Source organism: Podarcis bocagei (genome assembly GCF_964188305.1).
Source record: "Podarcis bocagei genome assembly, chromosome: 8".
Taxonomy (NCBI): domain Eukaryota; kingdom Metazoa; phylum Chordata; class Lepidosauria; order Squamata; family Lacertidae; genus Podarcis; species Podarcis bocagei.
In genome coordinates this window covers 90,237,724-90,263,996 of record NC_138133.1, presented here as the reverse complement: position 1 = coordinate 90,263,996, position 26,273 = coordinate 90,237,724, and the positions used below count along the sequence as shown (strand labels likewise).

General features: G+C 46.9%; 1 protein-coding gene across 1 annotated transcript in view; it reads left to right on the top strand.

Moving 5' to 3' along the window:
* Positions 1–26,080, top strand: part of LOC308592795 (protein brambleberry-like) — a 28,553-nt gene extending 2,473 nt beyond the window's left edge. The window contains exons 2-13 of the mRNA XM_081204649.1: positions 3,489–3,748; positions 4,932–5,060; positions 6,070–6,255; positions 6,952–7,174; positions 8,691–8,807; positions 8,932–9,111; positions 10,430–10,636; positions 12,444–12,597; positions 19,319–19,383; positions 20,573–20,733; positions 24,043–24,140; positions 25,378–26,080. Of these exons, the coding sequence (XP_081060775.1) occupies positions 3,503–3,748; positions 4,932–5,060; positions 6,070–6,255; positions 6,952–7,174; positions 8,691–8,807; positions 8,932–9,111; positions 10,430–10,636; positions 12,444–12,597; positions 19,319–19,383; positions 20,573–20,733; positions 24,043–24,140; positions 25,378–25,531 (1,920 nt within the window). The 5' untranslated portion in view covers positions 3,489–3,502 and the 3' untranslated portion in view covers positions 25,532–26,080. The remainder of the gene's footprint in view (positions 1–3,488; positions 3,749–4,931; positions 5,061–6,069; positions 6,256–6,951; positions 7,175–8,690; positions 8,808–8,931; positions 9,112–10,429; positions 10,637–12,443; positions 12,598–19,318; positions 19,384–20,572; positions 20,734–24,042; positions 24,141–25,377) is intronic.
* The last annotated feature ends 193 nt before the right edge of the window (positions 26,081–26,273 follow it).

Sequence of the window (26,273 nt, the reverse complement as noted above, 5' to 3'; positions counted from 1 at the left end):
CTCATGAGGTGGCCAAAGTCTTGGAGCCTCAGCTTCAGGCTCTGTCCTTCCAGGAAGCACTCAGGGCTGATTTCCTTCAGAATGGATAGGCTGGATCTTCTTGCAGTCCATGGGACTCTCAAGAGTCTCCTCCAGCACCAGAATTCAAAAGCATCCATTCTTTGGCGATCAGCCTTCTTTATGGTCCAGCTCTCACTTCCATACATCACTACTGGGAAAACCATAGCTTGAACTATACGGGCCTTTGTCGACAAGGTGATGTCTCTGCTTTTTAAGATGCTGTCCAGGTTTGTCATTGCTTTTCTCCCAAGAAGCAGACGTCTTTTAATTTCCTGACTGCTGTCACCATCTGCAGTGATCATGGAGCCCAAGAAAGTAAAATTTCTCACTGCGTCCGTTTCTTCCCCATCTTGCCATCTCATTTTTGACCACATCCAGCTTACCAAGGTTCCTGGTTCTTCCAGGATGCCTTACTGCGTGTAATAACATGTCTGGCTATGTCAGGAAGAGCATGCAGCCTGGTCTGTTTCTGGAGCAAAGGTGAAACTTTTCGTTCTTATTCCTATAAAAATGTCTTTAACTGCTTACCTAAAGAAAGAAAGCAGTGAAAGCTCCAGGCATGCCTGCTCATGCTGTTGGGCAGTGCTTTTTTCCCTTAAAAAAACATGTTTAGGTGTACCCTGATTTTCCAACTCATATTGAAATACTGCCCCTCAATGAGGCCAAACCTAGAATCACAAAATGTTTAGGGGGGGGTGTACCCCCAGGAAAAAAAGCACTGATGTTAGGTATGTTGGCTAGCAAAATGAAACCTCCATGTTCTTGGGCAGTCTATCTTGGAATGCCAGGTGCTGCAACAGGAGGGAATGGGGGAAGCTATTGCTTTCATGCTCTGTGAAATATACCGGTACTCAGAGTCGCAAAGTGATTTCATGCTCTACAGAGAAAAATGTCTTGTCTTGTTTCTTACTCTGTATTGTCTACACTGAGTCCAAAGTTTGAAAAGAATTTCTTCCACCTCTCCTCTCCTAGGAGATGCTAGGGCGTGAACCAAGGACTGCCTGAATGCAGGGCAGTTGCTCTTTGGTGGCCAAACTTGGCCCTCCAGCTGTTTTGGGACTACAATTCCCATCATCCCTAACCACTGGTCTTGTTAGCTAGGGATGATGGGAGTTTTAGTCCCCAAACAGCTGGAGGGCCAGGTTTGGCCACCACTGCAGTCTATGCAGTAAAGGTAAAGGGACCCCTGACCATTAGGTCCAGTCGTGGGCGACTCTGGGGTTGCGGCGCTCATCTCGCTTTACTGGCCAAGGGAGCCAGCGTACAGCTTCCGGATCATGTGGCCAGCATGACAAAGCCACTTCTGGCGAACCAGAGCAGCACACAGAAACAACATTTACCTTCCTGCCGGAGCGGTACCTATTTATCTATTTGCACTTTGATGTGCTTTCGAACTGCTAGGTTGGCAGGAGCAATGGGAGCTCACCCCGTTGCGGGGATTCGAACCGCCGATCTTCTGATTGGCAAGTCCTAGGCTCTGTGGTTTAGACCACAGTGCCATCCGACGCTGAACCCTTCCCTATATTGGGGGATGGAGAGAGCCTGTGATTGACCACTGTGGGAAAATCACATGGTCGATCCCATGAGCCTCAAAGTCTCATCCTGAAGGGCTACTTCTATGGTTTTTTTCCAAGGGCTGCCTTTGCTGGAATATACCCCAAACAATTGGCTATCTTGGTCTATTGTGGAGCCAGATAGAATAATCTTTGGAAAACAATAGCTTTCAACAGGGCAGCAGTGCTATTGAAGTGCTATTAATTACCTTTATGGGACACCCGCCCCCCTTTCTCCCAAGGCTCGTTGAGCAACAGGGAATGTGAATTTTCCCCTTTCCCCTTAATTTTGGACAAAGGACCCAGCTGGAGAAAATGTCTCCCTCTTCACTTTCCCCCTAAAGTTTTCCTGTTAGCAGCAGAAGTTTATGGTCTGGTTCCCCACCATCACCACCCAATGTCTGCGTATTTTTCTAGGTGGCATCCTGGCTGCAGACCAGATGGCTTCTTTGATTTATGTATTAGTAATTTGCTGCAAAAGACTCTCTAAGCCACTTACAAAAAATTAACAGCCGAAGGCACAGCATAAAAGGAAAGAGAATACATTGCAACGTGAAACCATTAACAGGGTGTGTCGTTTTAGGGGGCGAAACTTACTTTTTGCAAATTTATTCAGTGGGGGGGGGCTTAAAATTTGTTTTTGGGTATGAGAAATTCAAATCTATTATTTTTGTGATGCGACATTTGCTTGCTACATCTAGGTTTGATGAAGAAGCACATAAACTGCTTTCGGAAAACAAAAGCATTTTGATTTTGCCTTCTGAAAATGTCATGTGGCCAGCATGACTAAGCCGCTTCTGGTGAACCAGAGCAGCGCACGGAAACGCCGTTTACCTTCCCGCCAAAGTGGTACCTATTTATCTACTTGCACTTTGACGTGCTTTTGAACTGCTAGGTTGGCAGGAGCAGGGACCGAGCAACGGGAGCTCACCCCATCGCAGGGATTCGAACCACCGACCTTCTGATCGGCAAGCCCTAGGCTCTGTGGTTACAACTTCTTAGCACCCCTCATTTTTGGTAATTTGAAAGCTGGAAAATTCAACACGCCCAGCTCAGTCGGTAAAAGCATGAGACTCATAATGTCAGAGTTGTGTGGGTTTGAGTTCCACGTTGAACAAAAAGATTCCTCCATTGCAGGGGCGTTGTACTAGATGGGTTCCTTCCAGCTCTAAAACTCTGATTACAGTGACCCACATACAGACCTAGCAAAACTTTAGCATCAGGAAACGGCAACAAACCACGACATACGTAGAATCATAGAACTGCAGGATAATAAACTGTTTCTATATAACGGCAGCAAGAGTACTATTGGCACAGAAATGGAAAGCAGAATTACCGACAAAAGAACAACGGCAGACGAAATTAATGGACTATGCAGAATTAGACAAGATGACAGGAAGGATTTGAAACCTGCGGGATCAGAGATTCTCAGAGGACTGGAGTAAATATGTGAACTATATCTGAAAAGCAATTGTAATCAACAGATTACGCTAGTAGGATTGCAAGAAGTTTTGTAAGGAGGACTATGTGAAATATTGCAGAGAAAAGTATGAAGAGAACTGTTAGTGGAGGACTATTAAAAGTAATAGTGAAATTAAGGAAATGCAGATTAAGTGATGATAATGGTAATAATAATATTGAAATAATAATAAAGTTTGAAAAATCTTCAGATGTGGTTGATGGAAGTCCAAAACATTGAATAAGATGAGAAAATACATTGCAATTTTTATTTTTATTTTTGGAAATTTCATGTAAAAATTAATAAAAATATTTTTTTTAAAAAAAATCATAGAACGGCAGATCTGGGAGGGACCCTTGGGTCATCTAGTCCAACCCTCCGCAATGCATATATCACTGTCCTTGTCTCCCTTGCAGGATACGCTCTGAAGATGCTGCTTCTTGATCGCTGGGCCTTCTGCCTCTCGCTTCTCCTGCTCCTGGCTGCGCCCTCCTCTGGGTTTTTCGGCTGGCTCACTCGAAGTGGAACCCCAGAAAAAGCCCCTGTGCCCCCCGCACCCCCTCTGGACCCAGCTCACCTGTCCCATGTGCCTTTTGAGATGACCACGGCAGATGAGAGGTTCTTAGCTGAGGCCCGGCGGCTGGATCTCTCGCCCCTGGACTCCTGCCACCATAAGGTCCGCCTGCAGTTTATAAACATCAGGGTGGTCTTCTCCCTGCAGTGTGGGCCATCTTGCATGCTGTCATGGAGGTTTGCCCCGGAGTTTTACGCTCTGCATTCTACAACGGATCGTAGAATTGTAGAGTCGGAAGGGGACCCTGACAATCAACTAGTCCAGCCCCCGCAATTCAGGAACACGCAGCTGCTCCAGGGGATCGAACCTGCGACCTTTGCATTATCGGCACCACGCTCCAAACAACTGAGCCATCCAGGCCCCAATAATAATACAGTGGACGCTCGGGTTGCGAACGTGATCTGTGCGGGATGCACGTTCGCAACCCGCATCTGCGCATGTGTGGGTTGTGATTCGGTGCTTCTGCGCATGCACGACCGCCAAAACCTGGAAGTAACCTGTTCGGGTACTTCTCGGTTTAGGCGGTCCACAACCCAAAAAAACGCAACCTGAAGCGTCTATAACCCGAGGTATGACTGTTGTTGTTGTTGTTGTTGTTGTTGTTATTTATTAATATATACCCTGCCCATCTGGCTGGATTTCCCCAGCCACTCTAGGCAGCTTACAACACATAAAAACCACTGGAAAAACATCAACCATTAAAAGCTTCCCTAAACAGGGATGCCTTCAGATGTCTTCCAGAAGTCAGTTGTTTATCTCCTTGACATCTGTTGGGAGGGCGTTCCACAAGGCGGGCGTCACCACCGACAAGGCCCTGCTTAGTTCTGTGTAACCTCACTTCTCACAGTGAAGGAACCGCCAGAAGGCCCTTTGGAGCTGGACCTCAGTGTCCAGGCTGAACGTTGGGGGTGGCGACGCTCCTTCAGGTACAATTCCAAAGAATTATAGAAGCTTCCTTTTTCTATAGCAGTGCTCACGAAGCATGTGTAGACCTAGAACAAAATAAGATTTTTGCGTTGCCTCTAAATGTCCATTGTGGAATAATGATAATAGTAATAATAATAATAGTAATAGTAATAATAATAATAATAATAATAATAATAATTTATTACTTATACCAAGCTTATCTGGCTGGGTTTCCCCAGCCACTCTGGGCGGCTGGTTGGTCTCGGATTACAAATACCAACTTTATATTCCCTTTTGCACTAAAGTGCTGTAGCAAAACAGGAGATACCTCCCCTTTCTGCCTGGTTATTTCCCTTCTCTCTCTTACCTTCATTGCTAGGTGGTTGCACAGCTTCGGTCGTCTTGCACGGACCTGACAGAAGAGGAGCTGGCCAAGCTGGGAGTCTCCCTGTTCAACTGCCAGGCCAGCGTCGAAGGACGTGGGACTTACCTGTGCACTGCCGACATGGTACCTAATCCGGTTTGGGAACCTACCTAGAATCTTACTGTAATAAACGGAAATCTGCCTTTATTCCCTTATGGGGGACACAAGAGCCCTTATAGAGTCCTTTGCAGGTTCTCCATCGGTAGGAGAAAATAACAGAGGCCAACCAGAGAATATTGAGAAGCAAAGCAGCTAGTAAGCCTGATCTTTATTGAACTGTTGCAACAGGGTGCTCCCCTCACACGCAGGAGAAGGAGGAGGACCCAGAACCCAGGTGTGCCCGCCCTTATATAGACATTTTAAATTGCCCATCCTGGAGTCCAAGACCACCCCCAGACACATCATACCTACATCACAGAAAGGGCAGTCTACAACAGAAATCTGAGTGCATTGTTTATCTCCTGTCTGGCAGGTTACCTGTTAATGGTCACTTGATTGGATACCCTGGGAAGCCCTGCCAGTCTTTTGTAATGATAAATACTTAGTTCCTGAGCCAGGTCACAGGCTCACCCTATTCACGCACAGATATACCCTTAAGACAGGATTTGTGAATGAAAAGGAAAAGACAATGGGGAGGCTTTTCCATTTTCCTTTGACCTTGCAGAGAAAACATTTGGTCAGTTTGGGAGCCAAAATGGCTCCAGGGCTGCCCTCCTGTGCTGCCTCAGACATGTGGCCCATACATTTATGTACGTGTTTGCCTGGCACATCCATGAACATTTATTATATATATATATAAGCCTTAATTTTTTTTTTATTTCATTACAAAGCAGCACTTGCCTACAAAAACAGCTGCTGGAGGCGTGGGCAGCAACCATAGCTCCTTTCCCAGAGCTATGCCGGCTGCATTTCCTTGTTTTAATGACCTGGTTCAGACAGCAAGGGTGAGGCCGATGCCCCGTTACGTAAATAAAATTAAAATTAACCAATCTAAACAGAGTTGCATGAATCCTGGGGTCTCGGATGAGCTGTAGGGTTCCCGCAATGATTCATTCAATCGCCATCTGCCGCTCCCTTTCTGTTGTCCCAACAGACTCTAGCAGAATGCACCGCGGGGATGGATCCAGACACCTGGAACGCCTACCACATCGTGAGCAACCGAGCCCGGGCTGTCTGCTATGCCACCCGTCAGATGCAGTTCAAGCGCCGAGCGGAGCACACCGTCAACGCCTTGGTCTCCACTGCCGTCAGCCAGCTGGAAGCGATGAAAATGCTTAAGGCTTGTACTGCTTGGGATTTGATATATATAAAAATTAGGATCTTCCTTAGGGGGCTGGAGGACTATCTGTGGCTTAGGACCCTCGTATCTACAGGACTGCCTCTCCTGGTCTGCCCCACAGAGGACCTTAAGGTCCATGAATAACCATAGTTTAGAGGTCCCAGGCCCTAAGGAAGTCAGATTATCCTTCACCAGGGCCAGGGCTCCGACCTGGTGCAATGCTCTGTCCCATGAGACCAGGGCCCTTCAGGATTTAACCTCCTTCCGTTGGCCTGTAAGACAGAGCTATTCCGCCTGGCCTTTAATTTGAATTCCGCCTGATCGTTTATTTCCCTTCTCTTCCCTCCCCTTTTATGAAGATCACCCTCTCCGAGACCCCACAGCTAATTCTCCCCTGGCCTCCTCGCTGGCCCAAGTAGGACCAATTCAGCCAGCTAGCCCTGGGGATTATCTAATGCTTATTTCCCCTAAATTGATTTTTGAATTTTATTGTTATTCGTGTTTTTATACTATATTTTATGCTGCTTTTACAATTAAGTGTTTTAACCCTGGAGAGCTGCTGCCGGTCCGTGCAGACAATATTGAGACAGGTGGAGCAATTTATGGATTCTGTCGTTGGGCAGCTTTATCTATTCTTCCGTTCGGCTGCCTCGCTTCTTCTGACGCTCCTTATTCTCCGACTTCCCACCCCTGCAGAGCGGGCAGGAGGAGCTGAAGGAGCTGACGTCGGAATCGCTGCAGAAAGTGGCCACCAGCCAGGAGGCGATCTTAGCCCAGCAGGAGAAGTTGCAAGGCAGCCAGGTGCAGATGGAGGAATCCATCCACGACAACCTGGACCAACTGGTTCGGGAGAAGGCTCTCATTGCCAGTGGGCAGCAGCAGGTGGCAGAACTGATTGAGGGCATCACAAAGAGGATGGGTAATAAGAATAAGAATAGTTTATTATTTATACCCCACCCATCTGGCTGGGTCTCCCCAGCCACTCTGGGTGGCTTCCAACAGAATATTAAAATACAATAATCTATTAAACATTAAAAGCTTCCCTAAACAGGGCTGCCTTCAGATGTCTTCTAAATGTCAGATTATTTATTTCTTTGACATCTGATGGCAGGGTGTTCCACAGGGCAGGCGCCACCACCGAGAAGGCCCTCTGTCTGGTTCCCTGTAACCTCACTTCTTGCAGCAAGGGAACGGCCAGAAGGCCCTCTGTGGTGGACCTCAGTGTCCGGGCTGAACGATGGGGATGGAGACGCTCCTTCAGGTATACTGGACCGAGGCTGTTTAGGGCTTTAAAGGTCAGCACCAACACTTTGAATTGGGCTCGGAAACGTCCTGGACCAGTGTTCTATGGTCTTGGCAGCCACTCCCAGTCACCAGTCTAGCTGCCGCATTGTGGATTAATTGCAGAAGGATGTCAATGAAATAGTGCTGCCACTGTATTCTGCTCTTGCCACTGTTTTTTGCTCTGGTCAGACCTCACCTGGAGTACTGTGTCCAGTTCTGGGCACCACAATTCAAGAAGGACACTGACAAACTGGAACGTGTCCAAGCCTTGTGTCCTCAAAGGCTTGCTCCCGTCTTGGGGGGCGGGGGCAGGTTAGAGTGCCAAATCCTGCCTTGGGAGTTCATGTTTTGACCCTATAGAAAGGAGCTTTCTGGCTTTGGGGGGGGTGTCAGTCTCCAGACCTTACTTACCCACCACTGAAATAAATGGGGCATGTTTGGCTTTCGGCAGTTCTCAACCTGTGGGTCCCCAGATGTTGTTGAACTACAACTCCCATCACCCCCTAGCTAGCAAGGTCAGAGCTCAGGGATGATGGGAGTTGTAGTCCAACAAAAGAAATTATTTCATCTCCTTCAATGCACATGTCTTGAGGCAATGCAAGAAATGCAATGAAAACAGCTACAGAAAGGCTGAAAACACAGAAAATAAGAGCAACTAACTTTAAAAGCTGTACGCACAGCACAGACCCTGGGAAGACTTGGCAGAACAGAGATGTCTTCAATTTCTGCAGAGTTGGAAGAGACACAAAGGGTCATCTAGACCCCTGATGGGGTTTCTTGGAAGAGCAGATAGGGGACTCTAGTCATATCCCGACGTAAACTGCGGTTTGTTGGGTATCGCAGCAGAAATTCCAAAAAGCAAGGGCTGCCCGTGTTCCTCTCTGTTATGTACTGAAGTTCTCACCCTGGGCCAGCAGGGGATACTGTAGATAGTTTTCACTCGGGTCCACATATGCAAATAAGGAATTGAAAGTGACTTTCAGTGATTGGATAGTTACAGAAAGTTTTTACTGTTGCTTTGTAGTTGAGCTCTATATAAGCAGGTTGGCTGAACCCTTCAGTTCTGTTCTGTTCTGGCCTGTGAATAAACAAGAGCTGTCTGAAGAATCGCTGTGTTGTCTGATACGTTCAACCTAACACTCTCCTTGCAGAAAACGTGAGCCGTCACCTAGATCAGCAGGACCTGGAGCTTCAAGAAGGTCACAGGGCCATCCTTGAGGACCTGTCCCAAGTGCAGAGGCGAGCTCAAGAAGTCTACTCCAAGACAGGTTGGTGGTGGGAGGTGGCGTTCAAACCCTCCTCGCCTCTGCCCCGGGCCACGGAGCCAAGACTGCCTCTCCGCTTGCACTCTGAACGCGGTCGCTTCTCTTCCCCCTCCGCCCTCCATCCCAGAGACCAACCTGGGCTTGTTCGCGGCCTACCAGAACCAGACGGCCTTGTATTACGAGGAGCTGATGCAGAAACTGCAGAAGATGAATCAGAGTCTGGGAGTGTTGCTGAACGCCATGGACCGGATGCAAGCGAGTGTGGAAGGGCAGCTGCAACACATCCGGAGGTTCATCAGCTGGGCAGGTAAGACGATTTTGGGAGGGCAGAGGCAGGAGGCTGAATGGAGCAAAGTCGATTCAACGCCTTCCGATTGTGCAAGGAAACTCCCCTCTCTTTTCTCCGCCCCAAATCTGATCTCGGCAGAACTCCAAAGAAGATTTGGGGCTTGCGGGGGAAAAGGGGTCAGGTTCTCATTTTGATTTCCGTTTCATCACTTCCCTGGCAGCCTCTGATCTCCACAGGCAGGTCAAAGCTTCAAATGTTGTCCAGGGTTGTAAAGACTGCAGAGAGAATAATTGGGTGCACTCTTCCCACCTTGGATCAAATCTACGCTTCCAGGTGCCATAAGGAAGCTGCAGAGATAGCACAGGATAGTGCGCACCCCGGAAATGATCTCTTTCAGCCTCTGCCTTCTGGAAGAAGGTACAGGGTTATAAAGATTAGGACTAGCCGCCTGAGAAACAGTTTCTACCCAAATGCGATTTTAGTTTTAAACACAGTGTAAGGTAGTCTCTAGGGATACGGGTGGCGCTGTGGGTTAAACCACAGAACCTAGGACTTGCTGATCAGAAGGTCGGCGGTTCAAATCCCTGCGACAGGGTGAGCTCCCATTGCTTGGTCCCTGCTCCTCCCAACCTAGCAGTTCGAAAGCACATCAAAGTGCAAGTAGATAAATAGGTACCGCTACGGCGGGAAGGTAAACGGTGTTTCGGTGCACTGCTCTGGTTTGCCAGAAGCGGCTTAGTCATGCTGGCCACATGACCCGGAAGCTGTACGCCGGCTCCCTCGGTCAGTAAAGCGAGATGAGCGCCGCAACCCCAGAGTCGGCAGCAACTGGACCTAACGGTCAGGGGTCACTTTACTTTTAAGGTAGTCTCTATGGGAGTATATTGTATTTAATTATGGGGTATCAGAGTTTTTAGGGGGCTAACCAGGCTGGGATAGCTGGTATAGCAGGCTTGTTGGTTTTTGAATGTCTGATGTAGATTTTTTCAATTTCGTTGTTCTGTATGGGACTATGACAATAAAGACTATTGTATCAGTAAGGTAAAGGAACCCCTGACCATTAGGTCCAGTCGTGGCTGACCTATTTATCTACTTGCACTTTGACATGCTTTCGAACTGCTAGGTTGGCAGGAGCAGGGACCGAGCAACGGGAGCTCACCCCGTCATTGCGGGGATTCGAACCGCCGACCTTCTGATCGGCAAGCCCAAGGCTCTGTGGTTTAACCCACAGCGCCATTGCAAAATGCAAAGCTTTAAACAATGCAGAATCACAACAGCTTAGCAAATAAGCGAAATACGGGAATTAGAGCTTTTTGTGCCCACCTCTGTCTCGCAGGATTCAGCCTCAGCTCCATCTATACCTGTGTCCTACACGGCAGCTATTTCCTCCTGGCAGCCCTCATCATGACCTTCCTGCAGATTCCTGGGCTCCCGCGTGCCACGCTGCTAGTTCTCGTCGTGGCCAACGCCCTGTCTGAGCTGAACCAGGCCGTCTCCTTGGGCTTCAAGTCGCTCACCTGCCTCCTAATCTTGACTGTCGCAGGCAAGCATGAAGTCTATGCAACCCAGCATATTGGGGTTTAGCATGTTGTCTTTTCTTTCTTTTAAAAGTTTTCCATTATTGTCAATTCTTCTTATTAACGTTATTATTTCACTCACACACCGCTTGATTATTAAAAACAAACCTTAGAGCAGTTGATTTTATTGTTTTATCTTTTGTTCTAAACAGCTTGGAGGTGATTCTTCACAATTAAGGTGTGCATAAATTTTATGAAATAAAAAAGATTTGCAGAACAACAAAAAATGTACTGGGAGGGAAAAGTGGAGGGGGGGAAACAGAAACAGTCTAGTGAGTGGCCAGGGGATTCCAGGAGTTCCAGGTCGAACACATACTACTACTACTACTACTACTACTACTACTACTACTATTACTACTATACTATTATTTTAAATATACCCTCCCCATTTGGCTGGGTTGCCCCAGCCCCCCTGTTGTGGCTTCCAACACACATAATAATAATAATAATAATAATAATAATAATAATAATAATAATAATAATGTTGTTGTTGTTTAGTCGTTTAGTCGTGTCCGACTCTTCGTGACCCCATGGACCAGAGCACGCCAGGCACTTCTGTCTTCCACTGCCTCCCGCAGTTTGGTCAAACTCATGCTGGTAGCTTCGAGAACACTGTCCAACCATCTCGTCCTCTGTCGTCCCCTTCTCCTTGTGCCCTCCATCTTTCCCAACATCAGGGTCTTTTCCAGGGAGTCTTCTCTTCTCATGAGGTGGCCAAAGTCTTGGAGCCTCAGCTTCAGGATCTGTCCTTCCAGTTGAGCACTCAGGGCTGATTCTTTCAGAATGGAGAGGTTGGATCTTCTTGCAGTCCATGGGACTCTCAAGAGTCTCCTCCAGCACCATAATTCAAAAGCATCCATTCTATGGCGATCAGCCTTCTTGGTGGTCCAGCTCTCACTTCCATACATCACTACTGGGAAAACCATGGCTTTAACTATACGGACCTTTGTCGACAAGGTGATGTCTCTGCTTTTTAAGATGTTGTCTAGGTTTGCCATCGCCTTTATCCCAAGGAGCAGGCGTCTTTTAATTTTGTGGCTGCTGTCACCATCTGCAGTGATCATGGAGCCCAAGAAAGTAAAATCTCTCACTTATTATTATTATTATTATTATTATTATTATTATTATTATTATAAACATCAAACATTAATAGCAACAATCAGATCCTATATAAAAAGTCACAATAACTTTAAACAACTTATACCAAATAAAGCGAGATGCAATAATGAATTAGAATCCAACAGTAAACACTAAAATTAAACATCAGCAAGTAATAAACAGTTTACACTTCTCAATTACAACAAAGAATTACTCATCTATAATTGGTGAAAACAAATCACAATACAAGAAGATTGATATATTCCACCTCTTAAGAGAAAATCAGCCGATTTTCAGTTTTACCAGCACACCAAGTGAAGTGTATTTTTCGCTCTATAAGACGCACCAGACCACAAGACGCACCTAGTTTTTGGAGGAGGAAAACAAGAAAAAAAAATTTTCTGAATCTCAGAAGCCAGAAGAGCAAGAGGGATCGCTGCGCAGCGAAAGCAGCAATCCCTCTTGCTGTTCTGGCTTCTGGGATAGCTGTGCAGCCTGCAATCACTCCATAAGACGCACACACATTTCCCCTTACTTTTTAGGAGGGAAAAAGTGAGTCTTATGGAGCAAAAAATATGGTAGTTCATCTTCTTTTTATCTGGCGCTATGAGTAGATGAGCTGGAAACCTTGAAGTATGGCAAGTGATATTGATGTGCGCTTTCTCTGCCCTTTAGGCAATGGGCTCCTAGGCACCCTCTGCCTCTGTGCCATGAAAGGAAGGAGATGGAAGCCCACCTTGCTGCGTCTGAGGCAGGGGGCAGAAGTGGGCACCCAGGAAGCACAGGTGGAAGGCTCCAGCCGCTGCCGGCTCACCTCCACGCCCGACAGGTAGGAAGGCGTGGCCAGGAACAGGCGACGCTGCTGCGTATTGAAAGGTTGTGAAGGGGGAAGGAATGGGTTTCTGTGCAGTCAATCTGAAACGGGACCCAAAATCCACATTTTTCCTCCAAGGGAGCATTTCTAAAATGCATTAACTTGAGCTTTTGAGTCAATGTATAAACAGAAAGCCAGCTGTATAAACAAGTGCTCAAAGCCCTCTCCTTTATCAGTCCGTGATGGCAATGGGTGACCTTGCCAGTTCCATGGAGCAGGGAGTCTGGGTCTTATCTTACATCCTGACCACAAAAGATGCACAGACCTTGTCAAGTCTGACAAGAGACCCGGGAACGGTGCCAGGAGTGTTCTTAGAGTTGGTGACCTCCTGCCCCAAGATAAGAGTATAGGAACAGGAACAACCTTTTACGGTCAAGAGTACCGGAACAGGAATATCTGTTAATGGTCATGGATGTCAACTTGCGTGTATGAGCTACGTGGTTGGATTCCTGGGGAGGGGGGGGGAGAGGGTGCCTGGAGGATATATATGTTGGTTTAAAGCAGAGTCTTGTGCCCAGCGGAAGGATGAGGAGTACGTGCTGCATACTCTATATTGCTTTTAGTTACAGTTCAAAGCTGGTATATTACAGAAAACATCTTGCCTCTGCCGGAGCAGAAAAATGCATCCTCTCTCCTCAACAGCTCGGAGAGAATCACACAGTGAAAAACAGGAAACCAGTGTACGTCACATCCAGCCTCCCTTTCCCGTGAGAAACTCCAACAGTACAGACTGTGGAATGTAAACACCTGTCTCGTGACAAGCCCTTTCGCTGCACAGTGAAGGAAAGCAGAAACCAACATCCTCCCCCTTTCTGTGAACATCACTGGGCAGCGTGTTCGTACAATATCAGTACAAACCCAACTTCTGCACATAGGTACAGTGTTGATCCCTTGATACAATCTTGGACAATACATCAGCAGGAATTTCATTACCTGGCATATAGGACACCGTTACGAGTCCCTTCTGAATACATTCCCTAGCATGCTGCAACTTTAATTGCAAGTGCTTCGTGCTTTGCTTACAACCTTCAGACTTCAGCAAAGCCAAACATGCTTTGTTGTCCTGGTAAACCTGGATTGGACATTTGACAGGAATTTTCATATCTTTGCACAATTGTATTAACCATTCACAATCCTGAAGTGAATAAGACAGTGCATTCAGTTCAGCTTCACAAGTACTTAAGCTAACTGTTGTTTGCTTCTTGCATGACCAATCAAACAGACCCTGATTGTACATGTAGCAAACTCCAGACGTACTTTTCCTGTCTGTAGTGTCACTTCCAAAACTTGCATCTGCAAATATCTCAAGACCACCAGACTTCTGATTGTTAAATCTCAGTCTGTAATGCATAGTGCCTTTCAAATACCGCGCTATGCGTTTCTGAGCTTTCCAATCCTTGACACTAGGATTGTTGACTTGTCTGCTTAGCAAATTACAGCTAACAGCAATGTCTGGTCTTGAACATCTGGCAATGAAGTTTAGCTTGCCTAGCACACTTCTGTACAGTGTAGTGTCAGAAAATGCTTCTTCAGTATCATCTACCTGAAAACCTGTTGTCATCGGTGTGTCTACAGGGTTAGCATCTATCAGGTTTAGTTTGCTTAACACATCAGCAATTTTCCGTGACTGGTGTACTAGAATGTTACCATCTTGATCTCTCTCTATTTCCAGAGATAGGTAGTTGTTTACCTCACCAAGATCTTTCATGTCAAAGTGCTCTTTCAGTTGAGCTAGGGCGTTATTGTACATTGCGACATCTTTCCAAAAGAATAATAAATCATCAACATAAAACAAACAGTACAGTTTCTTTTGCCCCTCCTCTTTGACAAATACACATGGATCAGCTTTCCCTTGCTGAAAACCTAGAGAAAACAATACTTCAGTGAGTTTTGTGTGCCAACACCGTGCACTTTGTTTGAGACCATAAAGGGATTTCTTCAGAGCACAAACAAATCCCTGTTTTACCTGTACGCCATCAGGTGGAAGCATATAAAGTGATTCATCCAGAGATCCGTACAGAAAAGCTGTATTAATATCATGGTGACTAATGTGTAGATTTTCCTCTGCAGCTAGCTTGAGCATAAGCCTAATGCTCTCATATCTCACTGTGGGTGAGTAGGTCTCGTGATAGTCTTCACCTGGTACCTGTGCAAAACCTCTGGCTACCAATCTGGCTTTGTGTCTGACTATCTTGCCATTTTGATCTGTCTTCGCTTTGAAGACCCATTTGCTGCCAAGCAGTTTCATTCCTGGAACTACTGGAACTAGTTCCCATGTTTTGTTCCTTTCTAAGGAATCAAGCTCAGCCTTCATGGCATTTAACCATGGCTCAGCTTCCTTTGAAGCCAAACCCTGGATTTCTTGGAAACTTGAAGGTTCAAATACCTTCTTGGAGCTTTTAACAGTTGTTACTGCTAACGTAGCAAACTCATCAGCAAATCTCTTTGGAGGTTTGCCTTTTGTGGCTCTCTGTGACCTGCGAATTAGCCTTAAGTCTTCAACACTCTCCTCTTCCTTCTTGGGAGAAAAGCGACCTATTGTGAACAATGGTTCCTCCAATTCTTGATCAGAGCTCTCAGAGGGTCGCATAGAGGCTTTCGCACTCTTGAAATCCTCTGAACCACTCGATTCAGTTTCAGACTCAGACTCAGAACTTTCATCAGTGGGTGTGGGTTGTTGTGGTTGCTTTTGATTATCCTCAGTCTCATCACCGTCATCAGGATAACATTGGAAAATTCCCACATTCTCCCCCCACTTTGCATTGTACTCAACACTTCTCGTGAGCTTAATTGTCTTAGAGTCAGTCATCATTATTCTGTAAGACCCTTTCTGATAACCTAGAAAGATACCATGCAATCCACGCTTGTCTAACTTGGAGTTTTGTGGTGAGCGAACCCACATGTCCGAACCAAAAATCTTCCTGTGTTTGATGTATGGCTTCTTGCCAAACATCTTCTCATAGGGGGTACAACCAATCGCTGAAGATAACCTGCGATTGTAACTGTAAACAAAACACGAGAGAGATTCGGCCCAATAACTCTCTGGAAGATTGGCATCATGCAACAAGGTTTTTAATCCTTGAAGCAATGTCTGATTTGCCCGTTCCGCAAGTCCATTCTTCCATGGCGAGCGAGGACTAGACAAATCGTGTTGAATTCCTTTCTCAGTCAGAAAAGCTTCAAACTGCTGAGAAGTGAATTCTCCCCCGCGATCACTGAAAAGAGTCTTTATCTTCTTACCATGCACATTTTCCAACCAAGCACAGAATTCCTTGAACCTAGGAAAAGCCTCTGATTTCTGCTTGAGATTGTACACAAAAATATATCTAGAAAATGCATCAATGAGAACCATGAAGTACCTATTTCCACCCAAAGAGGGCGCTAGTGGTCCAACCAAATCAGCATGAACAACCTGGTATGGTTCTGTAGCTTGCCTACTAGACACCTTACCTTTCGCAGCCATTTTCACCTTGTTTGCTGCGCATGCTTTGCACTTCATGTGGTACCTGCAGGGTTTAATAGTCATACCTTCAACCAAGGCAGGCATTTTAGATACTGCCTCAAAATGCAAATGACCAAATTTTCTATGAAAATCATGAATACATCCTGCATGCAAACTTTTGTTAGAACCTGCAATGCAACAAGTGTCATCCTTTTCAACATCATCATAATACAAAACAAACAAACGATCAACATATTCAGCATGCAATACATAATCATTTTTCTTTGTGATGATGCACTTCTTGTTCTTGAAGGACACGTCAATGTTCCGCTCATTCAGCTGTCCAACGCTGAGCAGATTATGTTTGGCGTCTGGCACGTAAAGCACATTCTGTATCGATAAGTCCAAACTGTGAAGAACAACAGTTCCGTAGCCTTTACTCGGAATTGTGTGGTCATCCGCCTGGTGAATCGCACCTTCCTGCGGTGTAAAAGACACAAACAGTTTCTTATCGTTGCACATGTGGTGAGTTGCCGCTGAATCAACAACGAAGAAAGATCTAGACGTCTTCTGGACCTCTGCAACCTTAGGAGTGAAGCGTGAAACCATAGCCTTGTGCTGCGTTGTCCTAGACACCGGACCTTTGCCTTTGCCTCGGCCTTTTCCACGCGATGAGCTTTCGCTGCGCTGCTCTGTCTTGGCCCTGGGATATCTGCATTCCCTCTTCATATGGCCTAGACGTCCACAAGAGTAGCATTTCACTGCCTTCAAAGCTTTGGCGCCATCTGGTGGTTCCACTGCACTAAGGGATGACGTCTGTGAAGACTCCCCCTTGCCCATGCAGCTAGCACCCCGGCGATCCGCTTCATTTAAAATCACGGCAGTTACATAGTCCACTGTCAGCTGAGCGGTTGGTTGCACAGCAATCTGGGTTGCAACAGACTCCCAACCTGAACCCAAAGATTGTAGTATCATGAAAGAATACACAGCCTCTGGAAAGTTGAGTCCTCTCTGTTGCAGCTCATGTCTCAGATTTTGCATCTCCATCAGATGTAAACGCACATCTCCACCTTCAGCAAGAGCCATATTATGCAGCTTGTTAAAGTAAAACATAGTAGATCCAGCTTCTGTCCTTAAGTGAGCCTCTCTCAAAGCGTCCCAAATTTCTCTGGCTGAGGTCTTATCACGCAATAGACAGAGCTCTTCTGGGGATACTATCAATGTAAGAGTTCCCCTTGCTTTGGAATCTTTAATTTCCCATGCATCTGTAACTGGAACTGGGGGGGTTTCTGTAATCACCTCAAACAAACCCTCTTTCCGCAGAATTGCCTCTGCATACAGAACCCAGTCTGCATAATTCTTCTTGTTGAGCTTAGGAATCCCACAAGCATCCTGAAGGGCCATCATGACTCTGGCATTAGCCTTCAGCGTCATATATGCTGCTTTAAATCTTGCTGCGTCACTGCTGCAGCTGCCTTATTCCAAAAGCGCGCTTAAAAGTTACTTTCAATTTCCCCAGCATAGTAACTTGAGCCTGGGAGCCTTTTGCCTATTCCCGGCAAAACGGCTTTAAAAGTTCAAAGTCCAGCCATAAAGCAATTAACTAGAAGCTGGCAGGCTGCCCGGAGCAGTAGCACATACCTCATCAATCACTTTTACGCGCAGAGCAGATTCCGTTCCGATCTGTCCCTCTGCATTCCGATCCTTTGCCGGCACTCCGATTCGACTTCTGGGCCCATAACCACGTGTTGGTTTAAAGCAGAGTCTTGTGCCCAGCGGAAGGATGAGGAGTACGTGCTGCATACTCTATATTGCTTTTAGTTACAGTTCAAAGCTGGTATATTACAGAAAACATCTTGCCTCTGCCGGAGCAGAAAAATGCATCCTCTCTCCTCAACAGCTCGGAGAGAATCACACAGTGAAAAACAGGAAACCAGTGTACGTCACATCCAGCCTCCCTTTCCCGTGAGAAACTCCAACAGTACAGACTGTGGAATGTAAACACCTGTCTCGTGACAAGCCCTTTCGCTGCACAGTGAAGGAAAGCAGAAACCAACAATATATACGGCATGAAACTTCTCATTTCTTTGGACTTGCTGTGGACTGACCACGCAAGTGCCTTCTGCTATCCGGAGAGCAGAATAAACTCTTTCTCTGAATCAACCTCGGTGTCATTTGAATTCCTTCCTCCCTCCCGGGAGCAACGTAGACCGCACCAGTCGGTAAAGTCTAATAAGGCTACAGTTGGATTAAGCAGAGCTTGGGTGGCCACCTGCCATGGATGCTTGAGCTGAGATTCTTGCGTTGCAGGGGGTTGAGATGGATGACCCCAAGGGGTCCCTCCCAGCTCTAAGATTCCATGAAACTCCGGGATATGCAGGTTCTCTGGCAGAAGAGGGCTGGGGCTCAATGATGGAATAGCTGAATGCCTTTACAAGGCTCAGTCTCCATTGTCTCCAAGTAGGGCTGGGCAGTAAAGGTAAAGAGACCCCTGACCATTAGGTCCAGTCGTGACCGACTCTGGGGTTGCGGCACTCATCTCGCTTTATTGGCCAAGGGAGCCGGCATACAGCTTCCAGGTCATGTGGCCACAGGGACGCGGACTTATAAAAAATATTGGGGGGGCTCGGGAAAGCTCATGAATAATAAATAAGCTCATGAATATGCAAATAAAGTGGGTGGAGCTTTTGCTCGGGAGGGAGGGCAGGAGGCATGCAGCCCGACCCTGTGCATTTTGGGCTGGGGGAGGGGCGGCGATGGCGCTCTGCTGGAGGGGCGCCGGAGATTATTGGGGGGGGCAGAGCCCCCCCAAACGAATTTTTGAGGGGGCCCGGGCCCCCTCAAGCCCCATGGAGTCGGCGCCTATGTGTGGCCAGCAGGACTAAGCCGCTTCTGGCGACCCAGAGCAGCGCACAGAAACGCCGTTTACCTTCCTGCCTTCCTTACCTATTTATCTACTTGCACTTTGATGTGCTTTCGAACTGCTAGATTGGCAGGAGCAGGGACCGAGCAACGGGAGCTCACCCCGTCATGGGGATTCGAACCACCAACCTTCTGATCAGCAAGCCCTAGGCTCAGTGGTTTAACCCACAGCGCCACCCACGTCCCACAGGGCTGGGCAGTACCCCTGCCTGAAACTGTGGAGAGATACTACTGAGCTAGATGCACCAATGGCCAGACGCAAGATAAAGCAGCGAGAAAATGATTGATTGGCCTCTCCTCTCCTCTCCGCAGCGAAGGTGAGGTTGGTCTCCTGAAAAGGGAACTGGAGAAGCTGGGAGACTTGAGCTACGCGACAGGTGAGCCGTCCTCAGGTGTGCATGGCTTTAGGGAGCCAAGAACAAAGGCTTGAGGGTTAGGGGTGATGATTTGCATTCACTGTCCAGAAAGCAGCTCTTCTGCCAACTGCGTGGATCAGGAAACATGTTAGAGAAGAATCTGGTTTGTAGCAAATCTTACCTTTTTTTTGCTTACTGCAAAGACTGTAGGTGTTGCAGAATATATCCTGTTGTCATCTGAATGTGCTTTTAATATTCTGTTGGGAGCCTCCCAGAGTGGCTGGGGTGTAAATAATAAAATAATAATTATTATTATTATCATCATCATCATCATTATTTATTTTATCCTGTGACATGAATTCTATATAATGACTTCTCTAGCCCCAACCTCTGAGGAGTTTTTTTTCCTGGCTAAGCAGGTATTTAAACTCTTCCCCATCTCTTCAATGTGTCACATTGGGCATCATGTGCTCCAGTTGTATATAAAGCCCTTGGCAACTTAGAAACTCCCTGCTTATTGATATCCCTGCTTATTGATATCTTTTTATCAATGCCTGCTAAAAGCATTTTTGTTTAGACATGCCCACCCAGGTATTTAAAAAGTTGATGTGAGTTTTAATCCGTTTTTGTTCTATTGTTGTTGTTTTGGAAGGTCTTATGTTATTGCCATTCATTTTTCTTACCGATAATTTTATTTTTTTGCAAACTGCTCTGAGGAGTTTGACAATCAAGAGGTGTATAAATATTACGAAATGACTTAAAATAACTTAATGAAATGGGTTTCCATTCTGGATTCTGAAGCTTTAAACTCGCAGCACAAAAACGGGTGCTTTCCCTTCCACCTCCATGAAGACTAGAGGCTTCATGCTTTAACCTTTGAAGCAGTACTCAGCTGTGTTAGATAGATAGATAATTTATTACAGTCGGAGACCAGCTTATAAAACACACTTGGGGGCACAATCGCAGAAGGAAAACAAACAATTAAAACAACGTACAACGATAAATTTGAAATTTATAAACGTGATAAGCGTATAGACACTTAAAACTTTGTGTGTTATGTTTGCTAGCTTTTGCTGGGAAGCGGGGTTTGGTTCCCCCCTCTTCTGAACAGAGAATACACTGGTCCTTGGAATTCTGTCGTAAACGGCAAAGGTATGTCTCCACTATTAGCCCCATCCTATGCCCAATATTTGCAATCTTTGTGTCGCAGGTGACTCTCGCCTGGCGAGTGCTTCTCCAATGAAGGGCGAGAGCATCTTTCTGGAGGAAGGCATAGTGCATCCAGCAACGGGCTGGAAGCCTCAGCGAAGCTATTCCCCTCACCCTATGAGCCTTCGGCGCCAGAGTCTGACCCGCTCCAGCAGGCATGAGGTATTTGGGGAAACTGCTTAGCTGTCTTGTGCTGAACGTGGGGAGGGAAGAAGTCTGCCTTGGGTGTGTAGTGTTTGGAGATGTTTCCAGTTCGAAAAACTCACCAACCCTTGAACTTCTGTGGAGTTCCACTTCGAACCCTACTCTGCCCCATTGTTTTTGGGGACACGAGCAGCTGAGGGAAACAATCACAATCTCTTGTGGCAGCGAGTTCCACAGTCCAAGTTGGTGCTACATTAATTATTATTTATTTATTTATTTATTTATTATTTATACTCTGCTCATCTGGCTGTGTTTCCCCTGCCACCCTGGGCGGCTTCCAACAAAGAATTAAAATACAGTGGTCTGTTAAACATTAAAAGCTTCCCTAAACAGGGCTGCCTTCAGATGTCTTCTAAAAGTTTGGTAGTTATATTTCTCTTTGACATCTGGTGAGAGGGAGTTCCACAGGACGAGTGCCACTACCGAGAAGGCCCTCTGCCTGGTTCCCGGTAACTTGGCTTTTCACAGCGAGGGAACAGCCAGAAGGCCCTTGGCGCTGGACCTCAGTGTCCAGGCAGAATAAGCACTCCATTTTGTCAGTTACATAATAATAATAATTTATTATTTTTACCCCGCCCATCTGACTGGGTCTCCCCAGCCACTCTGGGAGGCTTCCAACCAAATATCAAAAACAATACAGCGTCAGACATTAAAAGCTTCCCTAACAGGGCCGCCTTCAGGTGTCTTTTAAAAGTAAAATAGTTGTTTATTGCCTTGACAACTGCTGGGAGGGCATTCCACAGGGCAGGCGCCACCACCGAGAAGGCCCTCTGCCTGGTTCCCTGTAACCTCGCTTCTCGCAGCGAGGGAACCGCCAGAAGACCCTCGGCGCTGGACCTCAGTGTCTGGGCTGGATAATGGGGGTGGAGATGCTTCTTCAGGTATACTGGACCGAGGCCGTTGTGAATCTTTCCATCGTTAAGTAAACCTCAGTTGCAGTCGTCATCATTCATTCTATTTATATGTTTTATCCAAAGATCCCAGGAAGGTGTACAACATTAAGAACTTATTTTAGGTAAAGGTAAAGGGACCCCTGACCATTAGGTCCAGTCGTGGCCGACTCTGGGGTTGCGGCGCTCATCTCGCTTTACTGACCGAGGGCGTACAGCTTCCGGGTCATGTGGCCAGCATGACTAAGCCGCTTCTGGCGAACCAGAGCAGCGCACAGAAATGCCGTTTACCTTCCTGCCAGAGTGGTACCTATTTATCTACTTGCACTTTGACGTGCTTTTGAACTGCTAGGTGGGCAGGAGCAGGGACCGAGCAATGGAGCTCACCCGATCACGGGGATTCAAACCGCCGACCTTCTGATCAGCAAGTCCTAGGCTCTGTGGTTTAACCCACAGCGCCACCCGCGCCCCACAGAACTTATTTTACCCAGCATCACAATAAAAAACCACAATACAGGGCATAATAAGAAAGTATTCAGAACAACACCCACACACATTTAACAGGCCATGGATCACTGAATAGCCAAAGGCCTGGGTAAAGAGAAATACTTTTTCCTGACACCTAAAGACATGTAACGATGGTGCCAGGCAAGCCTCTCTGGGGAGAGCGCCCCACAGATGGGGAGCCAGCACAGAAAAGGCCTGTTGTGAGAGAGGTGGAAAAGCCAGGGGACACTTGGCTTGAGAGCAGTACATGTGAAAAGGATCTAGGAGTCTTGGTTGACCACAAACTTGACATGAGCCAACAGTGTGACGCGGCAGCTAAAAAAGCCAATGCAATTCTGGGCTGCATCAATAGGAGTATAGCATCTAGATCAAGGGAAGTAATAGTGCCACTGTATTCTGCTCTGGTCAGACCTCACCTGGAGTACTGTGTCCAGTTCTGGGCACCACAGTTCAAGAAGGACACTGACAAACTGGAACGTGTCCAGAGGAGGGCAACCAAAATGGTCAAAGGCCTGGAAACGATGCCTTATGAGGAACGGCTAAGGGAGCTGGGCATGTTTAGCCTGGAGAAGAGGAGGTTAAGGGGTGATATGATAGCCATGTTCAAATATATAAAAGGATGTCACATAGAGGAGGGAGAAAGGTTGTTTTCTGCTGCTCCAGAGAAGCGGACACGGAGCAATGGATCCAAACTACAAGAAAGAAGATTCCACCTAAACATTAGGAAGAACTTCCTGACAGTAAGAGCTGTTTGACAGTGGAATTTGCTGCCAAGGAGTGTGGTGGAGTCTCCTACTTTGGAGGTCTTTAAGCAGAGGCTTGACAACCATATGGCAGGAGTGCTCTGATGGTGTTTCCTGCTTGACAGGGGGTTGGACTCGATGGCCCTTGTGGTCTCTTCCAACTCTATGATTCTATGATTCTATGAAACCACGTCTTCAGTGATGGGGAAAGCCATTTCCTGTCTGTCTCTGTGCATGCGCATTAATATCTCACTTTTCCTCCACGGTGTGCTGTAAATTGTTCCACTGCTCCCCATTTTATGTCCCCAACAACCATGTGAGGTCGGTTAGGCTGAGAGTTGAGTGACTGGCCCCAAGGTCACCCAAGTGAGCTTCGTGGCTGAGTGGAGGATTTGAACCCACATCTCCTACTCCCAACACTCTTAACTGGTTCTTCTGCCAGAGATTCTGGAGAGCTGTATGCAGTCAGAGAAACATCGCCGGGCTTAGTAATACAGTGGTACCTCGGGTTACATACGCTTCAGGTTACAGAAGCTTCAGGTTACAGACTCCACTAACGCAGAAATAGTACCTCGGGTTAAGAACTTTGCTTCAGGATGAGAACAGAAATCGTGCGGAGGCAGTGTGAGGCCCCATTAGCTAAAGTGGTGCTTCAGGTTAAGAACAGTTTCAGGTTAAGTACAGACCTCCGGAACGAATTAAGTTCTTAACCTGAGATACCACTGTATGGTCTGACATGGTGTAGCCTCCTATGTTCTCCTTTGCAATTTCCCACTCTCCCCAAACACTCTCATTAATTTGGCCCTAGCCTTGGGGTATTTGGGTCGCCTGGTCATATGAGTAGTAGTAGTAGTAGTAGTAGTAGTAGTAGTAATAATAATAATAATAATAATAATAATAATAATAATAATTTATTCATATCCCGCCCTCCCCAGGCAAAGCCAGGTTCAGAGTAGATGATTCCCCAATGCAAATCTTCCATTTAAAAATAAATCAATCAATCAGCCCACAAAAGGGTTACGCACAAGTTAGGAGCTTCAGTGCCAGAAATCTGCACGTGCATGAGTTTGCTCTCTTCCTTGGCCATAAGGCACCCACCCTCCCAAAGTCTTTTCTCTTCCCAACAGGCCGCTTTGGAGAAATTCCCCCACCACCGCCTGGACTCAGCCTTCAACATTCCCATCTCAAGGACCAGTTCCCCAAACGAGTCCATGGCCAGCGATGTGTAAGTAACAAAACCTGACGTGGACCGATACGATTGACGAGATCTCTTTCGGGCGTGATGTCTAAATGGAGCCTCCACTCTCTGGGGCAGGCTACCTCTGAGTATCGCACACTGCAGCATAGCATGAGAATGTGTGGACGTCCAACGAAGCTGAATGTTGGGAAGATTCAGGATGGATAAAGGGAAGCACTTCGCCACACAGATCAGAGTTAAACTGTGGAACTCCCTGCCACAGTAAGTGGCGTATGGCCACCAACCTGGATGGCTTTAAAAGATTCGACAAATTCATGAAGGAGGAAAGGGCTATGGATGGTTCCCAGCCACTATGGCTCTGCCCTCCCTCCACGGTCAGAGGCAATAATAATAATAATAATAATAATAATAATAATAATAATAATAATAATAATATATTATTATTTATGCCCCGCCCATCTGGCTGGGCTTCCCCAGCCACTCCAGGCGGCTTCCAACCAAATATTAAAATACAGTAATACATCAAACGTTAAAAGCTTCCCTAAACAGGGCTGCCTTCAGATGTCTTCTAAAAAGTCTGGTAGTTGTTCTTTTTGGCATCTGGTGGGAGGGCGTTCCACAGGGTGGGTACCACTACCAAAAGGCCCTCTGCCTGGTTCCCTGTAACTTGGCTTCTCCCAGTGAGGGAACCGCCAGAAGGCCCTCGGCACTGGATCTCAGTGTCCAGGCAGAACGATGGGGGTGGAGACGCTCCTTCAGATATATTGGACCGAGGCCGTTTAGGGCTTTAAAGGTCAACACCAACACTTTGAATTGTGCTCGGAAACATACTGGGAGCCAATATAGGTCTTTCAAGACCAGTGTTATATGGTCTCGGTGGCCGTTCCCAGTCACCAGTCTAGCTGCCGCATTCTGGATTAATTGCAGTTTCCGGGTCACCTTCAAAGGTAGCCCCACGTAGAGCGCATTGCAGTAGTCCAAGCGGGAGATAACCAGAGCATGCACCACTCTGGCAAGGCAGTCTGCGGACAGATAGGGTCTCAGCCTGCGTACCAGCTGGAGTTGGTAGACAGCTGCCCTGGACACAGAATTGACCTGTGCCTTCATGGACAGCTGTGAGTCCAAAATGACTCGCAGGCTGCGCACCTCTGAATCTCAGCAATGCCTCTAAATCTCAGTTGCCGGAAACCACATTAATATCAGATGGTTTCTCTAACTGGCCTCATTAGCACCCATCTTTCTCTCTGATATATATTCATTCCAGGTCCAACTCCTCCCTGACTCCACGCCCACCCTGCCAAGGAGTCACCAGGACCGGACATCAGTGCAGGAAGAAGGCCGTCCCAGGCCACGTCTTCTGCCACGTCCATGCTTCTGGTCAGTCCTCCTACACCAGCCAATCGGGTGCCTGCTTTTAAGGTTCTCAACGGATGGATGCTGAGACTCAGCAGAGATGCTGTTTGTGGGCTCGCTGCTCGGGTACCACCCTTCCTGGTGCTCAATTTTTGACGAGAGAGGGCCGCCTTCTTAAAATTACACTTCTTTGCGCTTCTGAAGCTGAACAAACGACAATCTGATGTCCCTCTGGATCAGACTCAACTTGCCTAAGAGAAAACTGGCGTCTGAAGCCCTCCAAATTAAGAGCACAAACTCCTTCTCTTCTGACTTGTCGGCCTGTTTTGGGTTTAAGGAGCGTGGCTGGAAGGCAAAGCATTTTAAAGCCATAGCCACTACCAACTCTTTCCACAAAGGCAGATCTAACTGTGTGTGTTATCCATCTCTAGCTGCCTCTAGTTCCCACAGTGGTCGTGCTGAACCCCTAAGAACAATTTTGTCTACTGCCTCGATCGCAGGTGCTTTTTCAAGGACTTTGAGTGAAAAGGTGTCGCAAACAATCCATGTTTCTGCACCAATTTATTTTATGTGAAAGTTGCCAGGTTTACGTTTAATAAATGTTTTGACCGATAGCTGCTGTTTTTTTCTTCCCTTCTGTACCAATACAGTGGACACTCGGGTTGCGAACGTGATCCGTGCGGGAGGCACGTTCGCAACCCGCAGTGTCGTGTCTGCGCATGCGTGATTTAGAGCTTCTGCGCATGTGCGAGTGCCGAAACCCGGAAGTAACCTGTTCCGGTACTTATGGGTTCAGCGTGGTGCACA